Source organism: Scardinius erythrophthalmus (genome assembly GCF_964197995.2).
Source record: "Scardinius erythrophthalmus genome assembly, chromosome: 11".
Lineage (NCBI taxonomy): Eukaryota > Metazoa > Chordata > Actinopteri > Cypriniformes > Leuciscidae > Scardinius > Scardinius erythrophthalmus.
Genome location: NC_138231.1, coordinates 33,379,111 through 33,404,505, shown reverse-complemented (window position 1 = coordinate 33,404,505; position 25,395 = coordinate 33,379,111). Strand labels below are relative to the sequence as shown.

The 25,395-nt window shown below is 37.5% G+C and overlaps 2 protein-coding genes across 3 annotated transcripts; one reads left to right on the top strand and one right to left on the bottom strand.

Annotated features, from left to right (window-relative positions):
- Positions 1 to 1,570: 1,570 nt before the first annotated feature.
- On the top strand, positions 1,571 to 15,137 carry ptk2bb (protein tyrosine kinase 2 beta, b). 2 transcript variants are annotated; one of them, XM_081378536.1, is made up of 31 exons: positions 1,571 to 1,710; positions 3,956 to 4,215; positions 4,487 to 4,665; positions 4,822 to 4,909; positions 5,012 to 5,091; positions 5,241 to 5,303; positions 5,385 to 5,439; positions 5,781 to 5,921; positions 6,057 to 6,131; positions 6,738 to 6,839; positions 6,940 to 7,069; positions 7,327 to 7,366; positions 7,555 to 7,583; positions 7,684 to 7,731; positions 7,833 to 7,927; positions 8,155 to 8,236; positions 9,298 to 9,398; positions 9,962 to 10,077; positions 10,608 to 10,708; positions 10,912 to 11,001; positions 11,846 to 12,050; positions 12,203 to 12,311; positions 12,409 to 12,468; positions 12,725 to 12,847; positions 12,991 to 13,140; positions 13,239 to 13,274; positions 13,434 to 13,458; positions 13,584 to 13,630; positions 13,770 to 13,904; positions 14,345 to 14,425; positions 14,589 to 15,137. In XM_081378536.1, the coding sequence occupies exons 2-31, from the start codon at positions 4,024 to 4,026 to the stop codon at positions 14,823 to 14,825; spliced, it is 3,015 nt and encodes a 1,004-aa protein (XP_081234662.1). In that variant the 5' UTR covers positions 1,571 to 1,710; positions 3,956 to 4,023; the 3' UTR covers positions 14,826 to 15,137. The 2 variants fall into 2 exon arrangements, with proteins under 2 accessions (XP_081234662.1, XP_081234663.1); XM_081378537.1 differs by lacking the exon at positions 5,241 to 5,303.
- Positions 15,138 to 16,930: 1,793 nt separating this feature from the next.
- On the bottom strand, positions 16,931 to 24,670 carry chrna2b (cholinergic receptor, nicotinic, alpha 2b (neuronal); the record flags this gene model as incomplete). The annotated part of the gene is made up of 6 exons (XM_081377706.1): positions 16,931 to 17,056; positions 17,414 to 18,566; positions 19,028 to 19,137; positions 19,325 to 19,369; positions 20,513 to 20,664; positions 24,607 to 24,670. 6 exons carry the CDS (start codon positions 24,668 to 24,670, stop codon positions 16,931 to 16,933), a joined length of 1,650 nt encoding a protein of 549 aa, XP_081233832.1.
- Between the last annotated feature and the right edge of the window lie 725 nt (positions 24,671 to 25,395).

Sequence of the window (25,395 nt, the reverse complement as noted above, 5' to 3'; positions counted from 1 at the left end):
CAGGTGTCCCTTGTCTTGTCTTGTCATTAGTAGTTTGTGTATTTAAGCCCATGTTTGCCATGTGTCTTCGTTAAGTATTGTTTGCACTGTATGGTGAGTGTGCCTGTAGGTCAAGTTCTGCTTAGGCAAGTCTTTGTTTTGTATTTTGATCATGTTTGGATGAAAATAAACTTCCCTTTGGGTTCTGCAACTACCTTCAGGATCCATTACAATAACACAAGTAGTATAGTTGCAGTGCAAAAGAAAAACTTGTCTGTAAACTAGTTGTGTACTACTGTTGCACTAAATATTCTAAGAGTTTACTTTTATAGGCTTAAAAATGTAGTCCCAAGTAGGATTGAAACAAGTATAGTACGTTGATATTAGTAGCCTACATATAAATATAGGCCACTTAAAAATATACTTTAACTTAAGTACACTTAATAGTATTTATAAAAGTATACTTATTTTTTTTTTGTAAGGGAAGCTCTGTAAAATGAGTCCGCTCTTGTTGTGCGTGTCTGTACTGTGATTCTTCTGCACATTAAACAGTCTTATTATTAACATCTGATCAGTGTGACTTCCATCTGCCACAGCACTGGATTCTGCACAAGTCCATCACGCATGGCTCATTCATCCTGAAGGGGTCAAGCTGTCAGAAATAAGTTTAAGGTCCATGCAGTGTCTGTGACCAGGAAGTCAACCGTATTGTCATTTTCTAGACACTGCTCAGAGAATTATGTTCAGCTGTTGTGCAATGGCGGATGGTAACTCTGTTTTTGTTACCCCCACCCCACCAGTGTTGCTGTGAATATACTGCCATCTACCGAGGCAAACCATTTATGGTTCAATGACAAATTTGAATATATTTGTTGCAGAACTTTTGTGGTGTATTTCTGGTGCACAGATATTACAGTAATAAACTAACATATAACATAACAGTTAGTTCCGGACGGTGCCATAATCTGTTTGGCTGAGCAGTTATAGAGCAGACGGGGTCTTCAACAGGTGATTGATGGCAGTGGTATTTTAGTTTTAATAAGTCTATATAGCTACTGTTCACTATTCACCTAGATTTTAATTTTAGATTTCAATCTAATTGTTCTGAAAGAAAAAACATGTTAACGACCAACCAAAGCTATAGTTCACCTCTCTACTAAATGCTCCTTTATTCAAATGTGTAACATACAATTCAAATGTCTCTTATGGTTATTTTAATGGATTTACAATGTAAACATCAGCAGTTATTGTTCAGGACAGATACTTTTTTGCGTCACTTTACGAAAGAGCAAAGTCTAAAGTAGCCTAGTGGTTCCTATACTTGGCCACTAGATGTCAGTCGTGTCTTATGTAAAACAATATTAAAGTATTTGATGAAAAATTAAATATTTTATTTCTCAGAAATGCTTAATTGATTATTTGTATTACTATTCCCTATTATTCCTGATTATTCCCATCATTGCTCATAAAACATCAGTTAAAACATATTGTGACTTTTGCAAACTGGATGGCGTTTCAAATCAAATGTGTGCATACTACCATTTGCTCAGTCTCACCTATAACGGAGAGCAATTCGACACTGCTAGGAAGTGCACTTTCAAGCGAAGGGAGTGGCTTGAGCATTCTCTCTATCTACCTGACTCTGAGAGCTGGACTTTGACTGGGGATCTTAAAGGAAATAAGAAAAGAAAAAGAAACAACAACAACACAACAAGACGACAACTTTGCAAGGTTAGTGAGCAACTTTAATTAATACTGCCTTAACGGCGACGGGCAAAACATCTTACGAGCAGTTGTTTTCCATACTGTCAGGTCAAGTTGTTAATTTAATAGTAAAATACACTCATTCAAATCACAAAACGTGCAATAAATTCCGAAATGTTGTAATATATGGACATGTTATTAATTCAAATACACAGTTTTACATTACAACACTTTTACATGCATTTATATTTAGGCTATGTGTGGTGTTTTGGGAGGGCAAGTCTGCGCAGGTACGGTTACGTGCACGCGCATTCCATTGTCTACATACAGTATAGTCAGTGCATGCATTCTGCACGCAACCTGCTGCAATCTAGGAATAGTGCGGTCTGCCTAAACCTAGTGTTTATTTCGTCTTTAGAAGGGTTTATAGTTGTCAGTTTCTTAACTAAGTATTCACCCTTTGATAGGTGTTTACAGCAAGTCAGTACAGTAGCCTACTTCTGTTTTTGGCCTGTTTTGGGTAAGGAGGGAAACCACACACAATTATATAATTAAATGCCAAACATATAAGTGCATATTTTATTATTCCATTAGAGTTGATAGTAAAAAAAAATATCAAGACTATCAGACTTTTAAAATGTTCATTATCAGTGTCAAGTGTAAAATAACAATACCAGAACACAAGAGTGTGTTGCGAAATGTATCATTTAGCTATAAATTATTTATTTATTCATTCGTTCTTGCTGTTTGCTCTCAGTCAGGGCATGTGCTTCACTATATAAACAAAACATGGAGCTAGATAATTCAGTGACTTATAAAAGTGTAATTGAAAAAAAAGTTTGACATAAACAAACTAAAATCTGTATTTTCTTTATTGTTTTAGAACTTAACATTGAAATACTTTATTCAGGTATTTGAAAATGCTGTTTGCACGTAGAACTCCTCCCTTGTGCTTGTTCTGTTTTGTGTGTGTGTGTGTGTGTGTGTGTGTGTGTGTGTGTGTGTGTGTGTGTGTGTGTGTGTGCTCGCTCTGTTGCCCTGAGCTAGCGTTAGCTTGTAAAAACTACAGCCTCCAGAGGTCAAATCCCACATACTTGTTATCTGTGTTAGATGAACTATTTCAGAACAACTGGTCAAGTCGTTCTGGTTTCTACACTAATGTTTTATTCTGTTTTTCAACTAACCAGACTTTAAAAACAATGTCCACTTTACTGATGTGACACTGAAACTTTAGCCCTGTGTAAACAAATGATTAGTCACTTAAAATAAAGGCTTTACTGAAACCAAGTAAAGCTGGTAGCCTACTTTATTTAGCCACTTATGACTCATTTTGCAACAGTAACTGCAAGGGATTATAATCTCACACTTAAAGAAACAGAGCACATAAAGGTATTGTCATATGCATGCATTGCACAGGACTGTTTCAGTTGCTTGTGCACAAACAGGTAGCGTGGCAGTCGTGCTTTGAGCGAGTAAAAAAGAAAAAGTAGCCTTACTTCTAGGAATTCATTGCCTCAGGCAAACAAAACAGCAAGACAGGCCCTAAAAGAGAAAACACAGATGGATACATATGCTCACATACATACAAACATATATAAACCTCCTATAAACTACAATCTTGCTGTGCCTTTAGATTTTGTCAAACACCCTCTGATAATCTCAGAACAAATCAATATTGTGTCAGCTCTATATTCCAGAAAATACAATCACATGGGTGTGGGGACAAAGAGATGCGATTATTTGAGCACAGAAACACAACCAGTGTGAGCAAACACAGTGTAAACTTTGGTCTAATAGATTTTTAAGGATGTGGACATATAACATCCATTTTGAATATGCTTTTTTCAGGGTCTCTAATAACAATGCACAGTATATGGCTAGCCTACCATATATCAGTTATCAGCCGATTTTAGAAGAACATTTTTTATTTATTTACCTGTATTTGTTGATATTGTATATTTAATTGTGCATGCTAATTTCCCGTATTTTTACATGTAGATTACATTTTTCATCATTTTGTTGTGGACACAGAAGAGCCTCATCATCCAATGGTTACTTAAATGTAATCTTTAAAAACACTAATAATGTAATAACACTGTTAAATGTAATCTTCAGCAATTCTCAAAATGAAATATCCCACTGTAATTACAATTCCTGCTGTAAAATGGTAAAAGTTATAAAAGTATTATATACAATGTCATTAATTGTTAAAACCTTAGCACGTGCCACAAATGATTCATCTAACTATAAACAATGTTCTTGTTTTTCCAAGCTGGCCTTACTACCAGATGAGATGATTGTGTAATGGTGTGTGAATATCTTTGAGGACATAACTTGGACATGGCGAGTGATGCAAGCACCCTTTCCTGGAAGGTACCCACACAGGACTGGGATGGGGGCATCAAAAGCCCTGACTTGGGTCCTGTTGGAGATGGTGGCCCTGTGAAGATTATCAAAGTGTGCTTCAGTAGCAGCAGCAACCTCAGCAAAAACTTCAAACTGGTCAAATGTGACAGCTCATGGCAGATCAAGGTATACATACACTGCTGTTCAAAAGTTTGGGGCTGGTACGTTTCTAAATAGAAATTTAAAATAGAAATCTTTTGTTACATTATAAATGTCTTTACTGTCACTTTATCAATTTAATCGATTTAATGCATCCTTGCTGAATTGTTTTACTGATCCTAAACTTTTGAATGGCAGAATATATGATTGGCAAAACTAATTCATAGTATTTCTAGTAACACTATCCCAAATGTTGGAATACATTGTCTAAACATTTTGTATTTTGCTTATCCATCAGACTATCATCCAGTCTATTCTGATCAGTGGGCGTTTGGGTCCAAATGTGCAGAACGCAGGCTGCTTTGGGCTGAGGCTCAAACACCTCAAATCTGAGGAGCTCCACTGGCTTCACCCAGACCTGACTGTAGGAGAGGTTGAGACACGCTACGAGAGCCATCATGCTGAGGCGGAGTGGAGGTGAGGTACAATGACGCTGGTCAACACTCCCACCCACATCACCAAATAAACTGGCTGTTATTTTAATGTTGCATATATATATATATATATATATATATATATATATATATATATATATATATATATATATATATATATGTGTGTGTTTTATTTCAGATATGACCTTAGAATTCGCTACATTCCTGTTGATTTCATGAAGAGGTTAAAAGAAGACAGAACCTTCCTTTTGTATTTCTATCAACAGGTCAGCAAACATCTCCAGATTTGCTTCATCTCTGTGGTTTTAACTTGTATGTAGTCACCTTTTGTTGCTCAGTCCATGAAAATACTGTTTCTCTTGTGGCAGGTGCGCTGTGACTACATGCAGCATCATGCTAGCAAAGTTAGCGATGGCATGGCACTTCAGCTAGGCTGTTTAGAGATCAGGTAAAGACCAGCAGCCTCTGTTTGTCTGTTATCGACTGCAGGGCTTCATGAGCAACAACTGAGAATTCTTTTTTTTGTTGAACTGTGTTGAATTAGGAGAGGTAATGTCAGAGCATTGAATGACATATGAGGTTTGTTCTGTCTTTCAGGAGATTTTATAAAGACATGAATGCCAAAGGTCTAGAGAAAAAGACAAATTTTGACTTGCTAGAGTGAGTTTATATTTTTCATTTGTACAAAAGTCATTTTAAAAAGGTGATTTTGTTTGCTAATATCGTGGCTTTTTTATTTAGAAAAGATGTTGGTCTGGACCTGTTCTTTCCTAAGGGACTTATTGACAGTATGAAGGTTAGATTTGTTTTCTGCTTTTCAAGAGGTGACAATAGTTGATTGAAATGCCCTTTCCCAAGTTAACGTTGTCTGTGTTAAATAGTACTAGTAATCATTTCTCCTTAACCAGCTGTTCGGCACAACCTACTGTATAATACCAATTGCAAAACGTTTACCGATAAGACATTTAAACTCAGCATAAATTCAGATTGGCTCATGTATGACTGAGTGGATGAAGTGCGGAAAAGTAAACCCTCTCAGGGCGATCGGTAAAATAAAATAAAAATAAAAAAGTGGCAGCTTAAGAGCTCAACACACTGAAATTCTACATCTAAACTGTACAATTTTGGTTTTAACAGCCTAAGCAACTTCGGAAGCTCATCCAGCAGACGTTTCAGCAGTATGCTACACTAAAAGAGGACGAGTGTATGATCAAGTTCTTCGAGACCTATGGAGAATTCTCCAACTTTGATGAGGAAATATTCCCTTGTGAGCTAGTGGTAAGTTTCCTCAAGTTCCCCAACTTAGGTGTTAAGAAATGTTGGGGATTATGCAAAGAATTGTGGCCATGTTATAAATTGAACTCAGATTTAATGTACTACTTAATTTACTGAAGTCCTTCTTAATCTACACAGCAAGGCTGGAGTTTAGCAGTGGATTTAGTCATTGGTGTCAAAGGCATTCGTCAACGCACCAAATCAGACTCTACGGTGAGCAACGTCATACTTGGAAAAGTCTTTATTTGAATTACGATCAGTTTATTTTCAGTCTCAGGACAGTTGTCTATGGATGATTAATTCTGCCACGCAATAAAAATATATATTTTCAAAGTTAATTGTGAGTTTTATCTTGCAATTCTTACCTTTTTTCATCACAATTGTGAGTTTTGCTCTCAATTCTGACTTTTTAAAAAATCTGAATGGCATATTTATATCCCGCAATTGCTAGTTATATGAAGTAAACTATCGCAGAATTGCAATTGCATCTCGCAATTCTTTTTTTATTCCCAAATTTTTAGACATCTGACCAGTATGTGACACATACAGAATTCTGAGTAAAAAAGTCAGAATTGCAAAATGTAAACTAAGAATTCTGAGAAAAAAAGTATGAATTGCAAGATGTATACCTTAAAAGTCAGTATTCTGCAAAAAAAGTCAACATTGTGATATATAAACTTGCAATTGGGAGAAAAAAAAGTCAGAATTGTAAGATAAAAAGTCGCAATTACCATTATTATTATTTTGTGGTGAAATAAACTTTAGTAGTTGTCAGTGTCCAAATGTTTTTTAAAGTTCATTCTCTTTTACTCTCCCCAGGCTGTCTGCCTTGCTGAATTTAAACAGATCCGAAGTATCAAGTATAACGCACAAATTGATGGCAGAACATTGTTACTTATTGATATCGATGGTGCCAAACAGGTAAGAATGTGCTCACTATGCTCAGTATTAGGTTGTTAAACTTTGTATGCACAATGCCACTCATGTACTAAACTAGCCGTGACGTTTTTTCCATTCATAGCCTCTTTCTGTCAGCGTGGCGTCTCTGACCATTGCAGAGAACATGGCTGAGCTGATCGATGGCTACTGTCGGTTGCTTAACCACACAGACTCATCTTTGATAGCTGGACCAAATAAAAGTAAATCTCAAGGTAAGTCCCAATTAATGTATGTCTGCAAATGTCAATAGTCATTTGGCAAAGTGTCAATTAAAAGAGTTTGTGTTAGGTAGTTTCAGAGGCATTTACCAAGGAGATAAATGACTAATAGTTTTGCAGTTGATCTGAGAATAGAGCTTAGGGCAGCGTTCTTCTGAACGTTTTGAATCATGACTTTTGTGATTAATGGGGGTTTGGGTATTGCCATATTTCTCTGTGTTGTAAACTGAGATTTATCTTTGCTATCTTAGGTGTGCAGTTGCGCAACTCTCTTCCTGAAATTCCCTCTGGGTGAGTACATCAACATTCCTCTATCTCTGTTTTGTTCTCCACAGAATTAATATTAATCACTATAACTCTAAAGTGATCTCATATGGAATCATTTGCAATAAGTGAAATGGATCTGGACCTGCTGATTAAACATTTTTAGAGACTTTTTTTCACTGTCCTCAATGCTGTTCACTCTTTCCCGCTGTTAGGGAGCAGACAGAAAGCTTCAGAGACAGCAGTGAGTATCAGACCCTCCCATTCAGGAACCCAGCTAGATATTTACTGTATTATTCTAACATCTTCTTGACAATGTGAATAACATCAACTCCATGTTTCAGACTCTGATATATATTGTGAAATCGCAGATGAAAAGCCACAACCACCTGGTATGTAACGGAATTGTTTTTTGTATCACTGTGCAATCATTATTGTTTGTACTGTATTGATGTTCAAGTCCTCTCATAGTTTGTCATGTGTTTCGCAATAGCAAAGGTTGGCCTGTACAGGAAAGATATTATCCTGAAATGTATGCTGGGCGAAGGCTTCTTTGGGGAGGTTCATGAAGGAGTTTATCATAAAAAGGCAAGCAGTACTTCCAGACACTTTAGATGTGTTATGATGCAACAAATACTAAAATGTTTTTGTTTTTTTTTGTGGGTCAAATCTGGATTTTTCCTTTTTACATTTAGTATAATATTGATAGATGTCTCACAATAACATCAATACATCTTATCATCAGTGAATTAACTAACATGATTATGAATTTTTTTAATTGAATAATTTTAATTTTCAATAATTGTCGTGGTTAGACTGGGGAGAAGATCAGTGTTGCGGTGAAGACCTGTAAGGAGTGTGCACCTGACGTCAGAGAGAAGTTTGTGGGTGAAGCAGGTATGTGAATGTAAATGTCATGAGATGGGTGTTTCTTCAGCTGTGGGCACTTTTGGACCTGTGGACTTCTAGACAATAACTACATTTCAATCACCAGAGAATTCTGGCATTGTCTGTCACAACTGTCAACCTTTTCAAGCATATCTCAAATGATACATTGTTTAATAACATTCTCTGGTGGAAATAGCATTTTAAATATTGTTGGAATAAAATATCAGACTCAGACAGATATCTTGCTAAGGCTAATATCATAGCTAGCATTTTATGTATCTTACATACAATTAATAAATATTTTTGCATAATTTTATACAATTTCAGCTTCATTAGAAATTATGCACAAAAAAATAAAAAAATAACCATATATATATATATATATATATATATATATATATATATATATATATATATATATATATATATATATATATATATATATATATATATATATATATATTTACTTTGCTTTTTCTTTATTTCCTTGCATTTTTGTTCTACACCAGTTACTAGGGGCCTTCAACAAACTTCCCAGGGGGCCTCAAAATGATTTAAAATAAGACAAAGCAATATTTGTTTTTGTTTTGATCTGTTTTTTATTTATTTATTTGAAGAACCACAGACTTTGTTATGTGATATATGAGAAAGCCTAATTTTAAAAGTGAAAAAGTCATGTAAATTAATAAAAAATGATAAAACATGCCATGTAATTTTAAAAAATAATAATCAATATACATGTTTCTAGTTGTCAAACTTGGCTGAAATATTTTATCTGGTAGAAATAAAAAAAAAGTAATAAAAAATATTCAATAATAATAAATAGTTTTCACACAAGAGATATTGAAATTATATATAATGGTTTTAATGATGGATTTTCATATTCTCTGTGTCCACCATGACAATTATAAAAAATTCTAATTATATAAAAAAAAATCATAATCATGCTAGTTAATTCACTGATGATACAGACAATAAACAATAAAGACATGATAAAATGTTAAATAATAATAATAATAATAATAAGTAACTGTATTCTTTTTTTGCATTATAACGTCCCACCCATCTAGTTATCATGAAGAACCTTGACCATCCACACATAGTGCGGCTGATTGGTGTCATTGAGGAAGACCCGGTATGGATCGTCATGGAGCTCTGTCAGCACGGAGAGGTAAGCAACAGCTCTGATGCTGGATGATATCACTCTTATTTTTATTATATGTCAAAACACGTCTTTTGGAAAATTGCAGGGCCAATAATGTTGTCACTATGAGGGATTTTTTTGGCAAGGGTGGTAATATATTATATGAGATAGAGGGGTTTACGTAACTTTTAAATTAAATCAATAAAATTCCCTTTCAATCCATAGTGTAATTCCATTTGCCAGGAAGGCAGTGATTGATGTAGCAAACTCAATTAAGTGAATGCCATAGATATGGCTCTATTAACATTTACAGGCTCTGTAAAACTGTCATAAACTGTTTACAAACTCAGAAGTTCAGTATTATGTGATTCTTGTCAAGTCACTGGCTTGAGAAGTCAAGTAGTGGTAAGCAAACATGGTTACGATTTAATACATTAACTAAATGCTTTAGAAACCATCATAGGGCCTGAACAAGGCCTTTCAGGGCAGCAGAAAGACTGTATTCCTATATGATGTGTAATGCTCCACTTTAATAAAGTGGAAATTGCCACACTAATCCTTTTCTAAAATACTTTCTTGTGTGCTTACAGCTGGGGAAGTACTTGACAAAAAATCAGCAGAGTCTGACCAGCGTGACTCTGGTTCTCTTCAGCCTACAGATCTGCAAAGCGCTTGTTTACCTACAGGGAATGAACATGGTCCACCGGTGGGACATTCAATTCAGTATTTTTAATTTACTTTGTTCTCCGTGGCTGCATTTATTTGATCAAAAATACAATAATATCAACAATATTGTGAAATATTATTACAATTTAAAATATTCGTTTTAAATTTACTACATACATGTAATTCATTCCTGAGATAGCAAAGCTGAATTCTCAGTCTTGTCACATGATCCTTCAGAAATCATTCTAAAATGCTTTTTTTATTATTATTATTATCAATGTTGGAAACAATTGTGCTGCTTTATATTTTTTTTGGGAAAACCGTGTAAAATGTTTGAGTAGAAAGATCAGAAGAACAGCATTTATTTGAAATAAATAAACTCAATAAATGCTGGATAATGTGATCATCAGGTTTTACACAAACTTGTGGAGTTCATGCAGCTCGAGTGCTACTGTCATTAAAGAAAAAGAAACAAACCAAATACTAAGACATTCTGAAATCTATGCATTAATCTTAGATTTTCATTATTGTTGCTGTTTGTCTTATGTGTTTTTGTCATCTGGCTGACAGGGACATAGCTGTACGAAATGTGCTTGTTGCCACTCCTGAGTCTGTGAAGCTGGGTGACTTTGGCCTTTCCAGATACATAGAGGATGAAGAATATTACAAAGGTTACCTCAGCTGTTTTACACACTCATAAAAGTTGTGATTTTTTTAATCATCGCATGATTCATCGTTTCATTCCCTGTTGAAACTGCATCTAAACTCTGCTAGTGCCACGTTAAATCTTTGAAAATATTCTTAGCTGTGTTGATGTTTATATTTTGTTTAGCAGGCATTGGAAATTTCTCATTACCTTGCATTATGTCTGCAGCATCTGTTACTCGTTTACCGATCAAATGGATGGCTCCTGAATCCATTAACTTCAGACGCTTCACCGCGGCCAGTGATGTGTGGATGTTTGGTGAGTGAATAGAAGAAAATCATCAGATTTTAACACAAGGCCAGTGTACCAACCAATGACACTGTTACAGTAATATAGACTGACAATCGCTTGTATATTGCCAGTTTAGAAACAAATATTTCTAAAATTCCCATCGTAAAGTTGACTACGATGAGGGCACATAATTCTTTTTTATGAATCCAATTTTCTGTTTTGGCATGCTTAACCATCCTCTACTTGAAAACATTATTCAGTGCCCCAGGCCCACTATCAAACTTAATTTACACAAATTACCATACAATAACTGACTTTCATTTCCTTCACAACAATTTGCCAATTTTTCATTTGAAACTAATTTCCTGGTTTACTAAATAATCATATTGGAATAAAATATATCTGTAATAATTTTTCTGTACTGTATTTATATTAGTCTTTGATCAACTGATAGCTTGAGACGTCAACAGTTTTTATTTTATTTCTGACACTGACACATGGGGTAAATAACACATGACTAGAGAGACAGAGACCCCTCTGTTCGTGGACCTCAGCTGCCATGTTCTGTAAATCATCACCTGTCACTCAGTCTCTCTGATGGATGGCTTCACATAAGAGTGCAGATGCACCATCATCAGTACTGAAGCAGGGGAAAGGTGAACAGGTGATCCCAACATTTACTCAAGCTTTGGCCTCACTTTTCAGGAAAGAGGAACTGAAAAAAAAAACTATTCTGAATTAAATGTCTTAAATGTTCAGTTGTATCAATTTATTGCATATTTGCGGAATATAAGTATGCATTTCTTCTGAGAAGAGTAAAATGTGATTCCTCCTCATGTCCGTTTTATTCTCTCGTGTTGCTCCCGTCCAGCTGTGTGCGTGTGGGAGATTACGAACCGAGGTAAACAGCCGTTCCACTGGCTGGACAATCGTGATGTGATTAACCAGCTGGAACAGGGCAACAGGCTGCCCAAACCTGAACAGTGCCCTCCTGCCCTGTACTCACTCATGACCCGCTGCTGGAGCTACGACCCCCGCGAGAGACCCACCTTCACTGAACTAGCCTGCAACATCAGGTTTCTTCCCAATAATAATCACTGTTATTGATATAATATCTTGCTTTTTTCTATATAAAATGGTTCAGAACATTGCATTAACTGACATTTTATCCATCTTTTTCCATTGTGTTTACATTCATTGTAACTAACACACTCTTTTTCTTTAAAAGTGATGTCCATCAAATGGAGAAGGAGGCGGAGGTAGAGAGAGAGAGAGACAAAGCCCGTAACATCCGGTTCCTGGAGCCCAAGTTTAACATTAGTGAACCTCCACCAAAGGTAGCTGTCAGCTTTCATTGGCTTTTTGTTTGCCCTTACACTCAGTTACAGCAGCACATTCCTCTTAACAGTCAGTGTATTTTGTTTACACCTCCAGCCTTCCAGGGTCAATACTAGCCGCTTCGGAAATACCCTTGGAGTCGGCCTACATCTCCAGGTAGTGTGTTCTTTTTGTTTAAATGTCATATATAAAGGAAATGTATAGTTTTAAGTTTAAAACACTAAGCATTGATTTGTTGTAAATATAGAATATAGAATCAATGAATATTTAATTGAATATATATATATATACTGTATATGATGTATTACTATAATATTTAATAATATTGTACATAATAATAATTGTAAATGATTATATTTTATATTTATTTAATTTTATATTAATTTAATGTATTCTGCTCTTATTTCACTAGCTTAATGAGGCTTTATGTGCCAGTTCACCTGACCTGGCCAGCCCGTGTGATTACCAGTCACCTGTGGACTCAACCAACTTGCTGTCCGTTCCCAAGGCCTCGCCCCGTCGCCTCAGTCTTGGGGTATTTTCATTTAATTTCATTATTGTATTTGTTTTTTATTTTTAATAAAAAAAATATATAAAATAATATAATAATAAAATAAATAAAATATAAAAATAATTGTAGACTTTTATTAGAACTTTTATTGTGTGTGTACGGAGTAGGAGGGCGAGTTCAGCTTCGGTCCATCCAGTATGGAAGATGCCCAGAGGCTGTGGCAGGTGGAGAAGGAGCGCATGCAGGATACTATGAAGATGCAAAAAGAGCAGATGGAGGAGGACACCAAATGGTTAAAGAAGGAGGAGAAGCTACTGGTAAGGAGGAAAACCTTTTTACCAATCTCTTATGTAATATAGGTCCTGTCTTTAATATTTGTTATAATACACATTGCATGCTTGCTGTTCTTTCTAAGGACCCAATGGTTCACGAGGGCACAGATATTCCTGAGGTGTGTATGTTCTTTAATTTTTAAAACCCATATCACGTTTTATCAATTATATTTTCATTCCAGTTCATAGATCTGAATGATGTATTATGTAAAAAAATTACTACCAACTGAGTGTAAAATTTGACAACCCCAATAATAATATTTTGTATTAATTATCAGGCACCTGAACCACCACTTAGTTATGGTAAGTCCTCTGCATTCTAGTAAAAAGTCAAGAAACGGATGTACATGTATTTATACTTAATGTAATTCTTGTGCCAGATTAACTTGTTACCTCCTATACTGACTGTTTCCTGTATCCACTTAAAGCTGAACTGCATCATCCTCCTTCGAAACCACCCAGAACTACAGTGCAAGTAAAGACTTGTTTACACTCATGTACAGTATGCACGTTGTATATGTTTAATGTGTAAATAATTGACCCCACTTTCCCAGTACAATGGTAGTAACAATTATTCAGTTTAATGTGTCTTCTGTCTGTCATCTGTCTTTCAGCCTACACCTACAGCAGAGCTGGACCGCTCAGAGGATAATGTGTACCAGTGTGTCATGGACGTGGTGAAAGTGGTGGTGCAGCTGAAAAATGACATTAACACACTGCCATCTACTGAATACATCTCTTCTGTCAAAGTGAGATTAGGCCTGGGCGGTATAAGGATATATCAAAGTGACAATATAAAGTGTCTATATAGAGATATTTCTACTTGAGTACTAAAATTTATTGGCACTTATTAGAGTGATAAAGAAACGTGCATGAATGAGAAAATAAAGAACAGGATGTGCATGATGTTAAAAAGAGTTATTAAGTGCAATAAGCTGTGGAAATAAAGAACTAGATGCATTACTCACACTGACTGACAGCCTAATATACCTTGTGCCGTCTGTGTCATTAGTGTTAAAACAACAAAAGACAAAGAGAAAATTACTCACTGCTCTAGACTGAAGGAATTTTGTATGTTCTATCTAATAAGAATCAGTTTATTTTTAATTTATACAGGGAAAAAAAAAATATGTAGGCCTAAATTTAAAATTAATGTATTTGTGTATTAATGTATATAATTCATTTGCAGACTGTCGGACTCTCGTTAAGAAATCTGATCAACAGTGTGGATGATATACTACCAACTCTGCATGTTTCCTGTAGAACAGAGGTATCAGACCTGATTTCATGACACTAACAATATAAAATGTTTGCATTTTCCAAGTGAAATGCCCTCTCTAAGTGTTGCTAAAAGTGAGTTTAATCTTCTCCAATACAGATTAGACTTTAAGAGCACAAAGGTGAACTCAACATTTCTTTGTCTCTGCTCTCAGATCGAAGGCACTCAGAAGTTGTTGAATAAGGACTTGGCCGAGCTCATCAGCAAGATGCGTCTGGCCCAGCAGAACGCCATCACATCTCTGAAGGAAGAGTGCAAGAAACAGATGCTGACAGCGGCCCACGGTTTGGCCATGGATGCCAAGAACCTGTTAGATTCTGTAGACCAGGCACGGGTGCGCTCGAACCTGGCCAGACCCAAACCTGAGGACGCAGACTCACAAACTGACTAGAGGAGCAGCTCGGGACATGCCGACCCGCAGCTTGAGTACAGGACAGATTGAATCATCTGTTTACATAAGATTCAGTTCTCATGTAATAACAGGGCAACACAAACACCAGCATGAAACAACCAATAGAAATTCAGGCTACTGTTAATAACAGCTAGCTTGCTGAACCCTCTACATGACCTAATATTGCTCTGGACATCTTGTTTTATTAATTACATTTTTATGTATTGTAGACCAAAGCTATGTAAGAGAATCACATATAAGCAAATGTGCTTTTTATGTTTGCAAACAGCATTAAAAGATGTTGTTATTGGTAAATGTTGTCTTCCTAAAACACCACAGATCAAGAGTGCAAATATAACCCTTTATATGTGTATCTGTATCCTGAAAGGGGCTATTTGTAGAATTCAGAAACCCTTGTTATTAGCGACACCGGTGGCCGTTAAGTGAACTGCAGCCAGTAACTTAAAGGAACACGCCGACTTTTTGGGACTTTAGCTTATTCACCGTATCCCCCAGAGTTAGATAAGTCCATACATACCCTTTTCATCTCCGTGCGTGCCGTAACTCTGTCTGACGCACCCACCGCTAGCCTAGCTTACCACAAAGACTGGAGGTAAATGGCTCCAGCTAGCATACTGCTCCCAATAAGTGACAAAATAACGCCTACATCTTCCTATTTATTTTACATGTTGTGATTTGTATAGTCACAGTGTGTACAAATAACAAGGTCACATGAGACACAGCCATCTTCTAACCGTATAGAGCTGGTAAGTCCCGCCCCTTCCGTAAAACCCCGCTGGACCTCTAGGTTGAAAAATCGTCAATGCAAGTGAATGGGAGAAAATAATTATTTTCTGGTCCCGTTTGAATTTTGCCATGAATGTGAACATATGATGTCTGTGAATTTTTTATATAATCTTTCATGTTACGAGTTTGACAGTATATTGTTTGATTCTTCGGCTAGCAGTTGTGGAAAAGACATAACGAGAAAGACTACTTGTCGCCTATGTGACGTCACCCCATAAAGTTGACTTACCCGTGGTTTTCGCCAACCTCAACGATTTTGTCCTCTCCCTGAAAGAAGGCGGTGAAGTGCACCAAAGACACAGTCATGTTTAGCGGGATGCGTGAGCTAGTGTCCGTGTGCGAATGGTGGTGACGTTTCAAACACGTCGAAAGCAGCGAAGAGTTGTAGTCCACAAAGTGCTCTCACACAAAGTCTAACCGTATCAAACTTCTACCTGCTAAATTGTAGCATTCTTCACACGAAATATTATATAAAAAATTCACAGACAACATATGTTCACATTCATGGTACAATTCAAACGGGACCAGAAAATAATTATTTTCTCCCATTCACTTGCATTGACGATTTTTCAACCTAGAGGTCCAGGGGGATTAGCGGAAGGGGCGGGACTTACCAGCTCTATACATACTGGGAATATTCTCAGAAGGCGAAGCACTGCTACTTGGGCGGAGTGATTTGGGTACTCATCACTACAGTACACCTGTAATAAGTGTTTATATTCGGATTATTTTAGATTGGTCGGGTCGGCACTGCTCCGGAGGAGCCCAGTGCGTGTGTGACTCATCATAGACAGAGAGAAGTAGCTCCTGCTACAATGTTTTTCCGCAAGACTCATGCAGTTCTGTTTATTAACCGCTAGAGCACCAAAAGTTACGGACTGATACCATAGACTGATGCCACATACCAACAAACCACTTTGTTTCTATATCTTTTTAGTGTGCACTCCTTGATATGAACAGTAACAAGATATGAGAAATACCAACCGCAGTGATTTTATTTGTGTAACTGATTTAAAGTGAGTCACCGTGTATCTTGTCCAGTTGGCACTTTTAATTTGGACAATAATATTCAAGGTTATACAGTACATTCAAATACAAGCTTTCTCATATACAAGCTTATGTCCTCTCAATTTCTGTCCTAAAAAACAAACAGGCGTTTGGTGCCACATTCCTGATGTCAAACATGCATTTTCTTACCCCATGCAGGGGAAATATCCCTGCTAGGATTGGCGTTGTGTCCCCATGCTGGTTCTTCCAGTGGAAGCCCATAAGTTAGAAGTCCTTATTAGAAGTGTTTTCTAGATCATGCCTGCGAGCCAGGGCGGGAGAAACAGCCCGATTGTGCCCAGCAAACACACTATGATGAACATCCATAAGAAGATTCTGTCTATTACCATAGCAACATACTTCCAGTCCTCTTTTACCTGTGTGAAGAGATAAGACAAATGAGTGGTTTCTTATAGCAGTAACACAACTAGAAAATAAAAGCTGGAGTCAAACTTTGATGTTGACTTGACAAATCCTTTCTCGGGCGTTTGAAATAGTTAATAGGTCTGTGCAAATTCAGCACAAGAATAAATAAAAATTTAAAATATTAAAATAGATTTATTTTATACAGTTATTTGAAATGGTAATACTTCACAATATAACTGTATTTTTTATCAAATTAATGCAGCCCTGGTAAAAGAATTCTTTCAAAACCAAAACCATAATAAAACCTTACCCACCCCAACACTTTTGTACGGTAGCATACAGATCTCGGAAATCTGAAAGAAACTTACACTAAAGTCAGCGTCTTCTGCTCTCAGGTGGTCTGCTATGTAGTGGACCCCCTCCAGAGCTTGCAGGACACTGGGGGACAGAGGAAACCCTGGCTTGTCTGCTATCAGGTTGTCAGGCCGCTTCGTGACAGTAGCTCTTCCACTGGGCTGCCTGGAAGCCATGCCCATCTCCAGTCTAGGGGAGGGACCGAAATTCTGTAGAGGAGGTGGAATTGAGCCAAGAGGGCAGGGCGAAGTAGTTTGGAGTGAAAGTGAGATCGCGGAGGACAGCGTCCCCAGTTCTAAGTCCTTATAACATAAGCGCCTGCGGGACTCCTCCCCAGAGTCCTCCCCTCTAAACCAGCTAGTAGACGTACTGAGGGTTGTGTTTGCCGGTCCAAGCACCCGGGACGTCATTCCTTGGCCCTGCCGCTGCAGGAGGAGGAGTTTCTGCCTGCGACGGCTGTCCGGTGCAGGTCTGCGCATGAACAGCCACCGTGGGATCAAATCCAAGAAGACCGAGTGAACCCAATGGGGCATCTTATGAGTGCTGGGAGAGCGGTGATGGACGTTAAGCACGAAGACGGTGATAACGATGGACAGGGTGACGAAGATCATAGTGAAGAGCAGATATTCGCCGATGAGCGGGATCACGAGCGAGGTGGACGGGATGATTTCTGTGATGAGCAGAAGGAAGACGGTGAGCGAGAGGAGGACTGAGATACACAGTGTGATCTTCTCACCGCAGTCTGACGGGAGGTAGAAAACCAGCACTGTTAGGCAGGAGATGAGCAGGCAGGGAATGATGAGGTTGATGGTGTAGAAGAGCGGGAGACGGCGAATGATGAAGAAGTAGGTGATGTCTGGGTAGATCTCATGGCAGCAGTCATACTTCTTGGTGTTGTAGGTGCCAACAGCATTGATGATGGCCCACTCACCGCTCTCCCAGTAATCTTTCAAGTCCACCGTGTTCTCTGTGGGCTCCAGGTCGATTTTGGCTTTGTCGTAAGTCCACGAGCCGAATTTCATCTTGCAGTTCTGCTGGTCAAAGGGGAAGAAGGTGACATCGATGCTGCATGAGCTCTTGTAGATGGCAGGTGGAACCCAGCGCACTTTACCTGTGTGGAAGAGGTGGGCTTTGGTCATGTGGGTCACCGCAAACTCCCCATCTGCACTGAAAAGGACAACAACATTTATTTCAGCAGTTGCCACTTTACTGCAGGAAAAGCAGGAAAATGGTTTCATGCATCTACAATTCAGAAATACAATTCTACAATAAGTCATGTCATATCCCTTTCACATGGAGTTTCCTGACAATGAAATCTTTTTCAGACAGGACAGATTTGTTCCCGTATTTTAATAATGATCCAGCAGTAAACAGTGTATGAACTGCCTCTGCATTACCCCTTTCAAACAGTAGGTGGTAGTCTAAACAAACGTGTGAGTTCATTTCTGTTTAAGTGCAACTCTAATGGCATTGCATTACATACAGTGCACCTTATAGATCATGTCACTGCTTATGCACTTCTGACTCTGCATTTCAAACAGCCTTTTACACTCTGGCTTGATTTCTTTGCATTTAACTTGTGGGAATTCACCCTGAGTGTTGTTTAGCTTAGAAAAATTGTTACTCACTTGTTGTACAAGACTATATCCGGGACCCAGATGAGTTCAGACGGAACCCTGATAGAAGTCACATTGTCATAGTCTGAAGGCTTCCAGCGTAGTTTATAGTCATTCCACTCCTGAGAGAGAGGCCACAAATATTTAAGAAATTAAAACTAATTCATTACAAAATGTCTACCACCATTATTTGCCAATTTGAGGTTATTATTTTAATCATTTTATTAATCAACCAACTTTGCTCTTATTTATGGTGCCAGATATAAAAAAATTCTCCGTTCCTCATATTAACTTTCCTGTTGAACATACCTGCTTTAGCCAGACATTTGTTGTCATCATCTGATTCTTCTCGTCCTGTGGAGGAGGAAAAGAAGGAAGGACAGTGGGTATTAGATGAGTCAGGATGCTGGGTTTGCTCCAGCAGAAAGCTTTTGGTTCAGAAAGGTCACAAACACCTTATAAATTTAATCTTCGGATGGACTTGGATACTTCAAGGACCATGTACCCTAATTCATCCAGATTCTAAGGTTTTAGGGCTCTTAATATGGCAATTTACTTTAGGAAGTTGGTGTTACTGTGGCACTTCCTCTATTAAATGAATATTTCATGACATCTGTAAGCAAAACAAACAACAACCGGCATTTTGTTATTTATTGTTATTATAAGTACACTAAGCTTTAAATGCCTTGGGCCAAAACAGACCATTGTTCGCCAATATTGATCAAGGATGCACTTTAAGTGTATATATTTTTTTTAAAGGTTTGAAATGAATGGAAGTCTGAAGTTGTGTAAGCTAATGACAGGGACAGGGACTTCTCAGTTTTTTCTTCAATTTATCTCAATTGCAGTCTGACAAAGTAGTAGTTGTATAATAGTAATAGCATACAAATAGTAATATGTTTACTACAGTGCCATTCAAAAGTTTGGGGTCAGCATTTATAATAAGATTTCTATTTCACATAAATACAGTTCTTTTGAACTTTATAGTCAAAGAATCCTAAACAAAGTATCAGTTTCCACAAAAAATATTAAGCATTTATAACATATAAACTGTTTTCAACATTGATAATATAATAAGAAATGTTTCTTGAGCAGCAAATCATCATATTAGAATGATTTCTGAAGGATCAAGTGACACTGAAAATTCAACTTTACCATCACAAGAATAAATTACATTTTAAAATATATAATAAAATAAAATAAAAAAAATTGACCATGTTCGTGATCAAATAAATGCAACTTAAGAGTCTTACTCTTAATAAATATTTTTAAACATCTTACTGATCACAAGTTTTATACACATTTAGACACATGAGCATATATAGGTTTAACTATAACTGTATGTAAGCCCTATATAATATATCATAGTAAGTGCAATTAGAACCATTAGTAGGAATTTCCAGCAGTTAACATGTTGAAATCATGATAATTTGGGTACCACTGACCCACACATACTTTTTATTCCCTCTTTTCAAGAAATAGCCTGTAGTACCTTACCACATCAATCAGCTGGGCGATAGATAAACCGAACTTGACGATGACAACATCAGAGGTGTTTGGTACAGGCCTTGACCACTTGTTGTAGCCATCAAAGAGCTTTTTGAAGAGATCATCTTCAGCATGTGAGTGAGTCCTCTCACAACAAGAAACTGTCAGTGGAAGAGACATTTAAACTTTTAAAAACATTTACAGACATGATATTAGATTTGCACACATGTAAACTACAAAACATCCCAAGTGGTAAAGAAGCTTAAAGCAGTTTCACACGCTCAGCGTTTTGAAAGTTTTCTAATAGATTTGAGAATGGCATGCCAAATCATTAAGCAAGTGTGAATTCAGCAAGCTGGATTCTAAATACTTAAAGGGATAGTTCACTTTGAAATTAAATTTTGGTATGTTTTAGCTTACATCAAGGGCATCCCAGATGTAGGTGTCTTTGTTTCCGCAGTAGTTTCCATTTTGATATTTTTAAGTCAAACCGTTCTTGTCAGTCAGTCATATAGTGCAGGTCTATGGTCACTGTCTCAAAGAGCATGCACAGAGTCCAAATTAAACAATTCCCCATCATGACGATGACGATGGGGAATTGTTTTTTATTTGGACTTCTCTGTGCATGCTCTTTAAGACAGTGACCATAGACCTGCATTATATGACTGACAGACAAGAACGGTTTGACCATACTGTAAAAATATCAAAATTGAAACTACTGCGGAAACAAAGACACCTACATCTTGGATGCCCTGAGGTAAGCTAAAACATACCAAAATTTAATTTCAAAGTGTACTATCCCTTTAATGAACTAATGGGACAGAGAGTCTATTAATTTATCTAGGGTTCACTGTGCGCACTATTTGCATGTTAAATAAGTAAAACATATAGTATTAAAGCAGGGGATTAACTCTCATTCATTTCTCTAATCATTTATAATTACACGCACCATCACTTCTCATCTGTCGACTGGCAGTAATGGATTTGCTCAAAAATGTTTCCAGGCGAATTATTTCACATGCTTAAACTTAAGCAATATCACACGAGCAAGAGTGCTGTGTTTCCGAAAGTCAATGATACAGTATCTGCTGAGTGCCGCAGGTAATCCCAGCTGGAAACACCATGATTTGCCAGTGTAATATTACCTGAACAATAAAAAGTTAATATTGAGTAACTTACATTTTAGGCAACAATACTGCCAGTTACTTTGATCCAACAATGAAAATACTTCCAAACAAAGAACCCCTGCACGTCTCTGAGCAACACAAAACACAGCAGGTGGTTCGTTCCTGAATGAATCAGTGTGTTTTAAGGAATTGGTTGAGTAAATGATTCAATGACCCATTCAAAATATCACACTCTTATCACAGGCCTACTAAGTTACTCTTACTATAGCCTATCATACACAGATGCATCTGTGCTGCTTTTCCATTGTTTTTCTGGCCTACACACTGCTGCTAAATTCGGTTGTCAATTTACCATGGTTACCACAGTGTCATTCACTGTACCTTCGGGAGTGAGTTGTGATCCGTATTCATACAGAACAATTATTTAGAGGATTAACTCCTGTATTTTAAGTCAGCACGAAATGGAAGATGCAATAGTCTTTTCTTCCCTATTGTGACGTATATCTAAGTGAAACGGCTTCTCGGACAAGAAGAAATGTAGGGCGGGACTTGATTTTTGTCATGCAGTATTATTTCTGTATCCGCCAGAGTTACATAGTGATAAAAGTAACATAGTAAATATATACTGAGCCCTTTTTTTTATTTCACTGCAATGAGTCTCTCATGTTTAAATGCAAAAACAAGTGACGGGCTGTGGAATGTGCTAACACGGACAAGCGGAGTGATTCAAACAGTGAAAAGTTTCAGTGCGGCCTGGTACACTGGAACGCTGCTTGAAAACCATAACTATTCACTGTTCTATATGTAAGTTTTCCTTTAGACCTACAGTACTATGAAAAAAATAAGCTATCTCAAGAACATTGCTTCAAACACCTGATATGTGAAAAAGCCAACAGTTTTTAATGATATGGGCCAGTGTGGCTAACTGAATGAGATTGATTCTCTTCATTTTCCAGGAGGAGATGCCCTGTAACAGAGCGTAGACACCATTAAGCCGGCCAGCTCCGGTCTCATGTCTGAGCTGAGGTCTGAGGAGCCATTAACACAGAACCCTGAGGACAGTGTTTGCAGATAGTATGTGTCAGGCCTGCTATATTTGAGTGCTGTAGCGTGGCTGGAGTTGCTCTCTGAGCGCATTCATTTGCTGTGTGGTGAAGTGAGCTCCCATGGGTCATGCTGGCACAATGAGTCACACTCTGGGCGAATGACAACATGCCATTAACAAGTCAGATTTAGGGTCTGCACCACAGGGTATTAGCACAGTGGGACATGATGTGAAACCCAAGCACAGCCAACGAATACAGTCAGTGGCCTGCAGATGGGGAGGGAAATAATTTCTCACCTCTGGCACATTTCTTGCTTTTTTAAAGCATATTATGGCCAGGCCATGTGGTTCAAAGCTACTCTGAGGCAGGAATTTTATATATAACCCAAAATATTAATTTATAGCTTAAAATAAAAGAGATGTTCATTAACCAACCGGCAATATGGTTTAATTGGTAAAAAAATATGCAGATGTTTTTTTAAAGAACAATTTCTCTTTAGTCGTCATATTATTATTCCTTTTTTTTTTAACCATATATCCACTAAAATAAAGCACAGATAGACCCTTGGTAACTTTGTATTACTCACCATTGTCATAACAATAAACAAAATGGTGCAAGATTGAGAATCCTTCTTTTACACTGCATTTTTTTTATTATCGTCATAACTTTTTGTCCATACATTCCACTTGTTACAATTTTTATCATATCGTCTTGATTTTATGAGTTTTCAATGCTTCCACTAATTGTCTTCTAATTGTCTCAATTTTATAATAAAGTTATAAAAAAAATTAAATAGACAATTATACACACACACACACACACACACACACACACACACACACACACACACACAGTGTACAACGTTTAAATTAGATATTTTTTTCTGACGTAACAAAAGCCTACTATAGAAATTATAGATTTTATTTTTTTGTGTGTGTGTAATGAACATCAGAATCCTATAGCCTCGATCAGAATTCCAGTTTGGAATGGTGACGCCTGCGTCAGTTCTGCAGCCTCTCCAACAGCGCATCTGTCTCCAGTGTGAGTGTGAGGAGCACAGCAGGTGGACGGGTTCGACTATACAGTCTACAGACTGTAGTAGATCAAAGCCTCGGACCTGAAATTGATTGGCAACCCGCTTCTTCGTGTATCTCCGTTCAACTTTGGAAACTTTCCAAAGCGCGGGGATGTTCTTAAACCAACCCGATGCAAATAGCGGTGGTAAAGTGCATCCAGCTGCAGCTCGAGAGCTCGGGAGGTGTCAGATGCCCTCAGTGATATTCATTCATCAGGAGTCCAGCGGCTGCTGACAGCGAGCGGACACATAAATGAAGAGTGCGAGCGTAAACGCAGCTGTGATGAGCAAGCCCAATAAATCTGCCTTGATTTAAGCGACATTGGACACTTGGCCGTGGAGAGGACGTTTCATTTTACTGGCAATCGTGCGTGCCATTCTAATGCCTATACACATCTCTGAATGTGGATGTGAAAGCCAAAAAGCTACACTGTACCCCTTCGTATACCCCTCATGATGATATGCTGGTTGATAACCACCTTAAAAAACAGCTTTTAAAAAAGCAGCAGAGAAAGCAAATTGATCAGTCAGCACTGCACGTTAGTAATGCCCGAAACACACATAAAGCAAACAAATATAAACTTTATAGAAAATTTATCTGAAGATGAACTTTTTTGTTTCTGGTCCAGGGTGGCTATTAGCTGGTTTAAGTTGACGGACCAATTTAGACAGGTGGTAGGCTAAGTGTTTTGGGCAAATGCCAAATGTTTGACCTGCCAAAAGCAGTTTGGACTGACAGTTAATGACCAGTTCCATGAGTCTCTCCATTTCTTAAACAATAGCTATATTTGTGGAAAAATGTGAGAATTAAAAAACAAACAACACAAAAAAAGAAGTGAAACTTACTTGACTCACATAGGATAGTGAAGAGAAGAGTAATCCGCAGGAAGAACCGTTGCTTCTCAAAGCGCTCCATCATACAGCCAATTCCACGCGACAGTTTCCGTATAATTCAGTTTTTCTCATGGCTTCTGTGTTTTCTGTTGTGTTGTCAAACTCATTCTACATCTGGGGCTGGTGGTTGTAGGCTATTTAGGGTGAGATGTTCTCCTCTCACACAAGTTTTTTTTTTTCCTTTTCTTTTCCCCCCCCTTTTTTAAAAAAATGAAAAAATAAAATAAAAAATCACGTGTATTTTAAATGCGGGCAGACTTGGCGTTTTCCATAAATATGTTTCGATTTAAGTTGCATAAATCCCGTGTTTATCCATATTTCTCCAAACTCGAAGTTTCCTTCTCTTCTACGTGAAAAGGCACGATGATAAGATTAAGTTTTGCGCACCTGTTCAGCTGAAGATCAGGAACACAGATTCGGTGCTGCAAAATTATTATTTATTTCCATATGCATCCAAAAATAATGATTTTTAGAAGCAGATATATCCCAGAGTAAATCCATCTGTGTCAAAAAATGCATAGATGCACTCATGACCTGGCTCCTGCTGTTTCCAGGGTTTACTCCAGACTGAGCATCTCTCTCTCAGTCCGCCCATCCACTTTCATGTCAGGCAGAAAGGGAGGGAGGGACCTCATCACAAGTTCACGAGCGTGACCCGATTTCAAATTCAATTAGCAACTAATCTAAATGTCATTTTTTTTCCCCTCTCTCTTATATAAACAATGAACACACATTTAATGGATACGTGCG

Coding starts and splice junctions, on each gene's coding strand:
- ptk2bb (XM_081378536.1), top strand. CDS start 4,024: ATGGCGAGTGATGCAAGCACCCTTTCCTGGAAGGTACCCACACAGGAC. Junction 5,922..6,056: donor TATTCCCTTGTGAGCTAGTG/GTAAGTTTCCTC, acceptor TAATCTACACAG/CAAGGCTGGAGTTTAGCAGT. Junction 12,848..12,990: donor CCCGTCGCCTCAGTCTTGGG/GTATTTTCATTT, acceptor TGTACGGAGTAG/GAGGGCGAGTTCAGCTTCGG.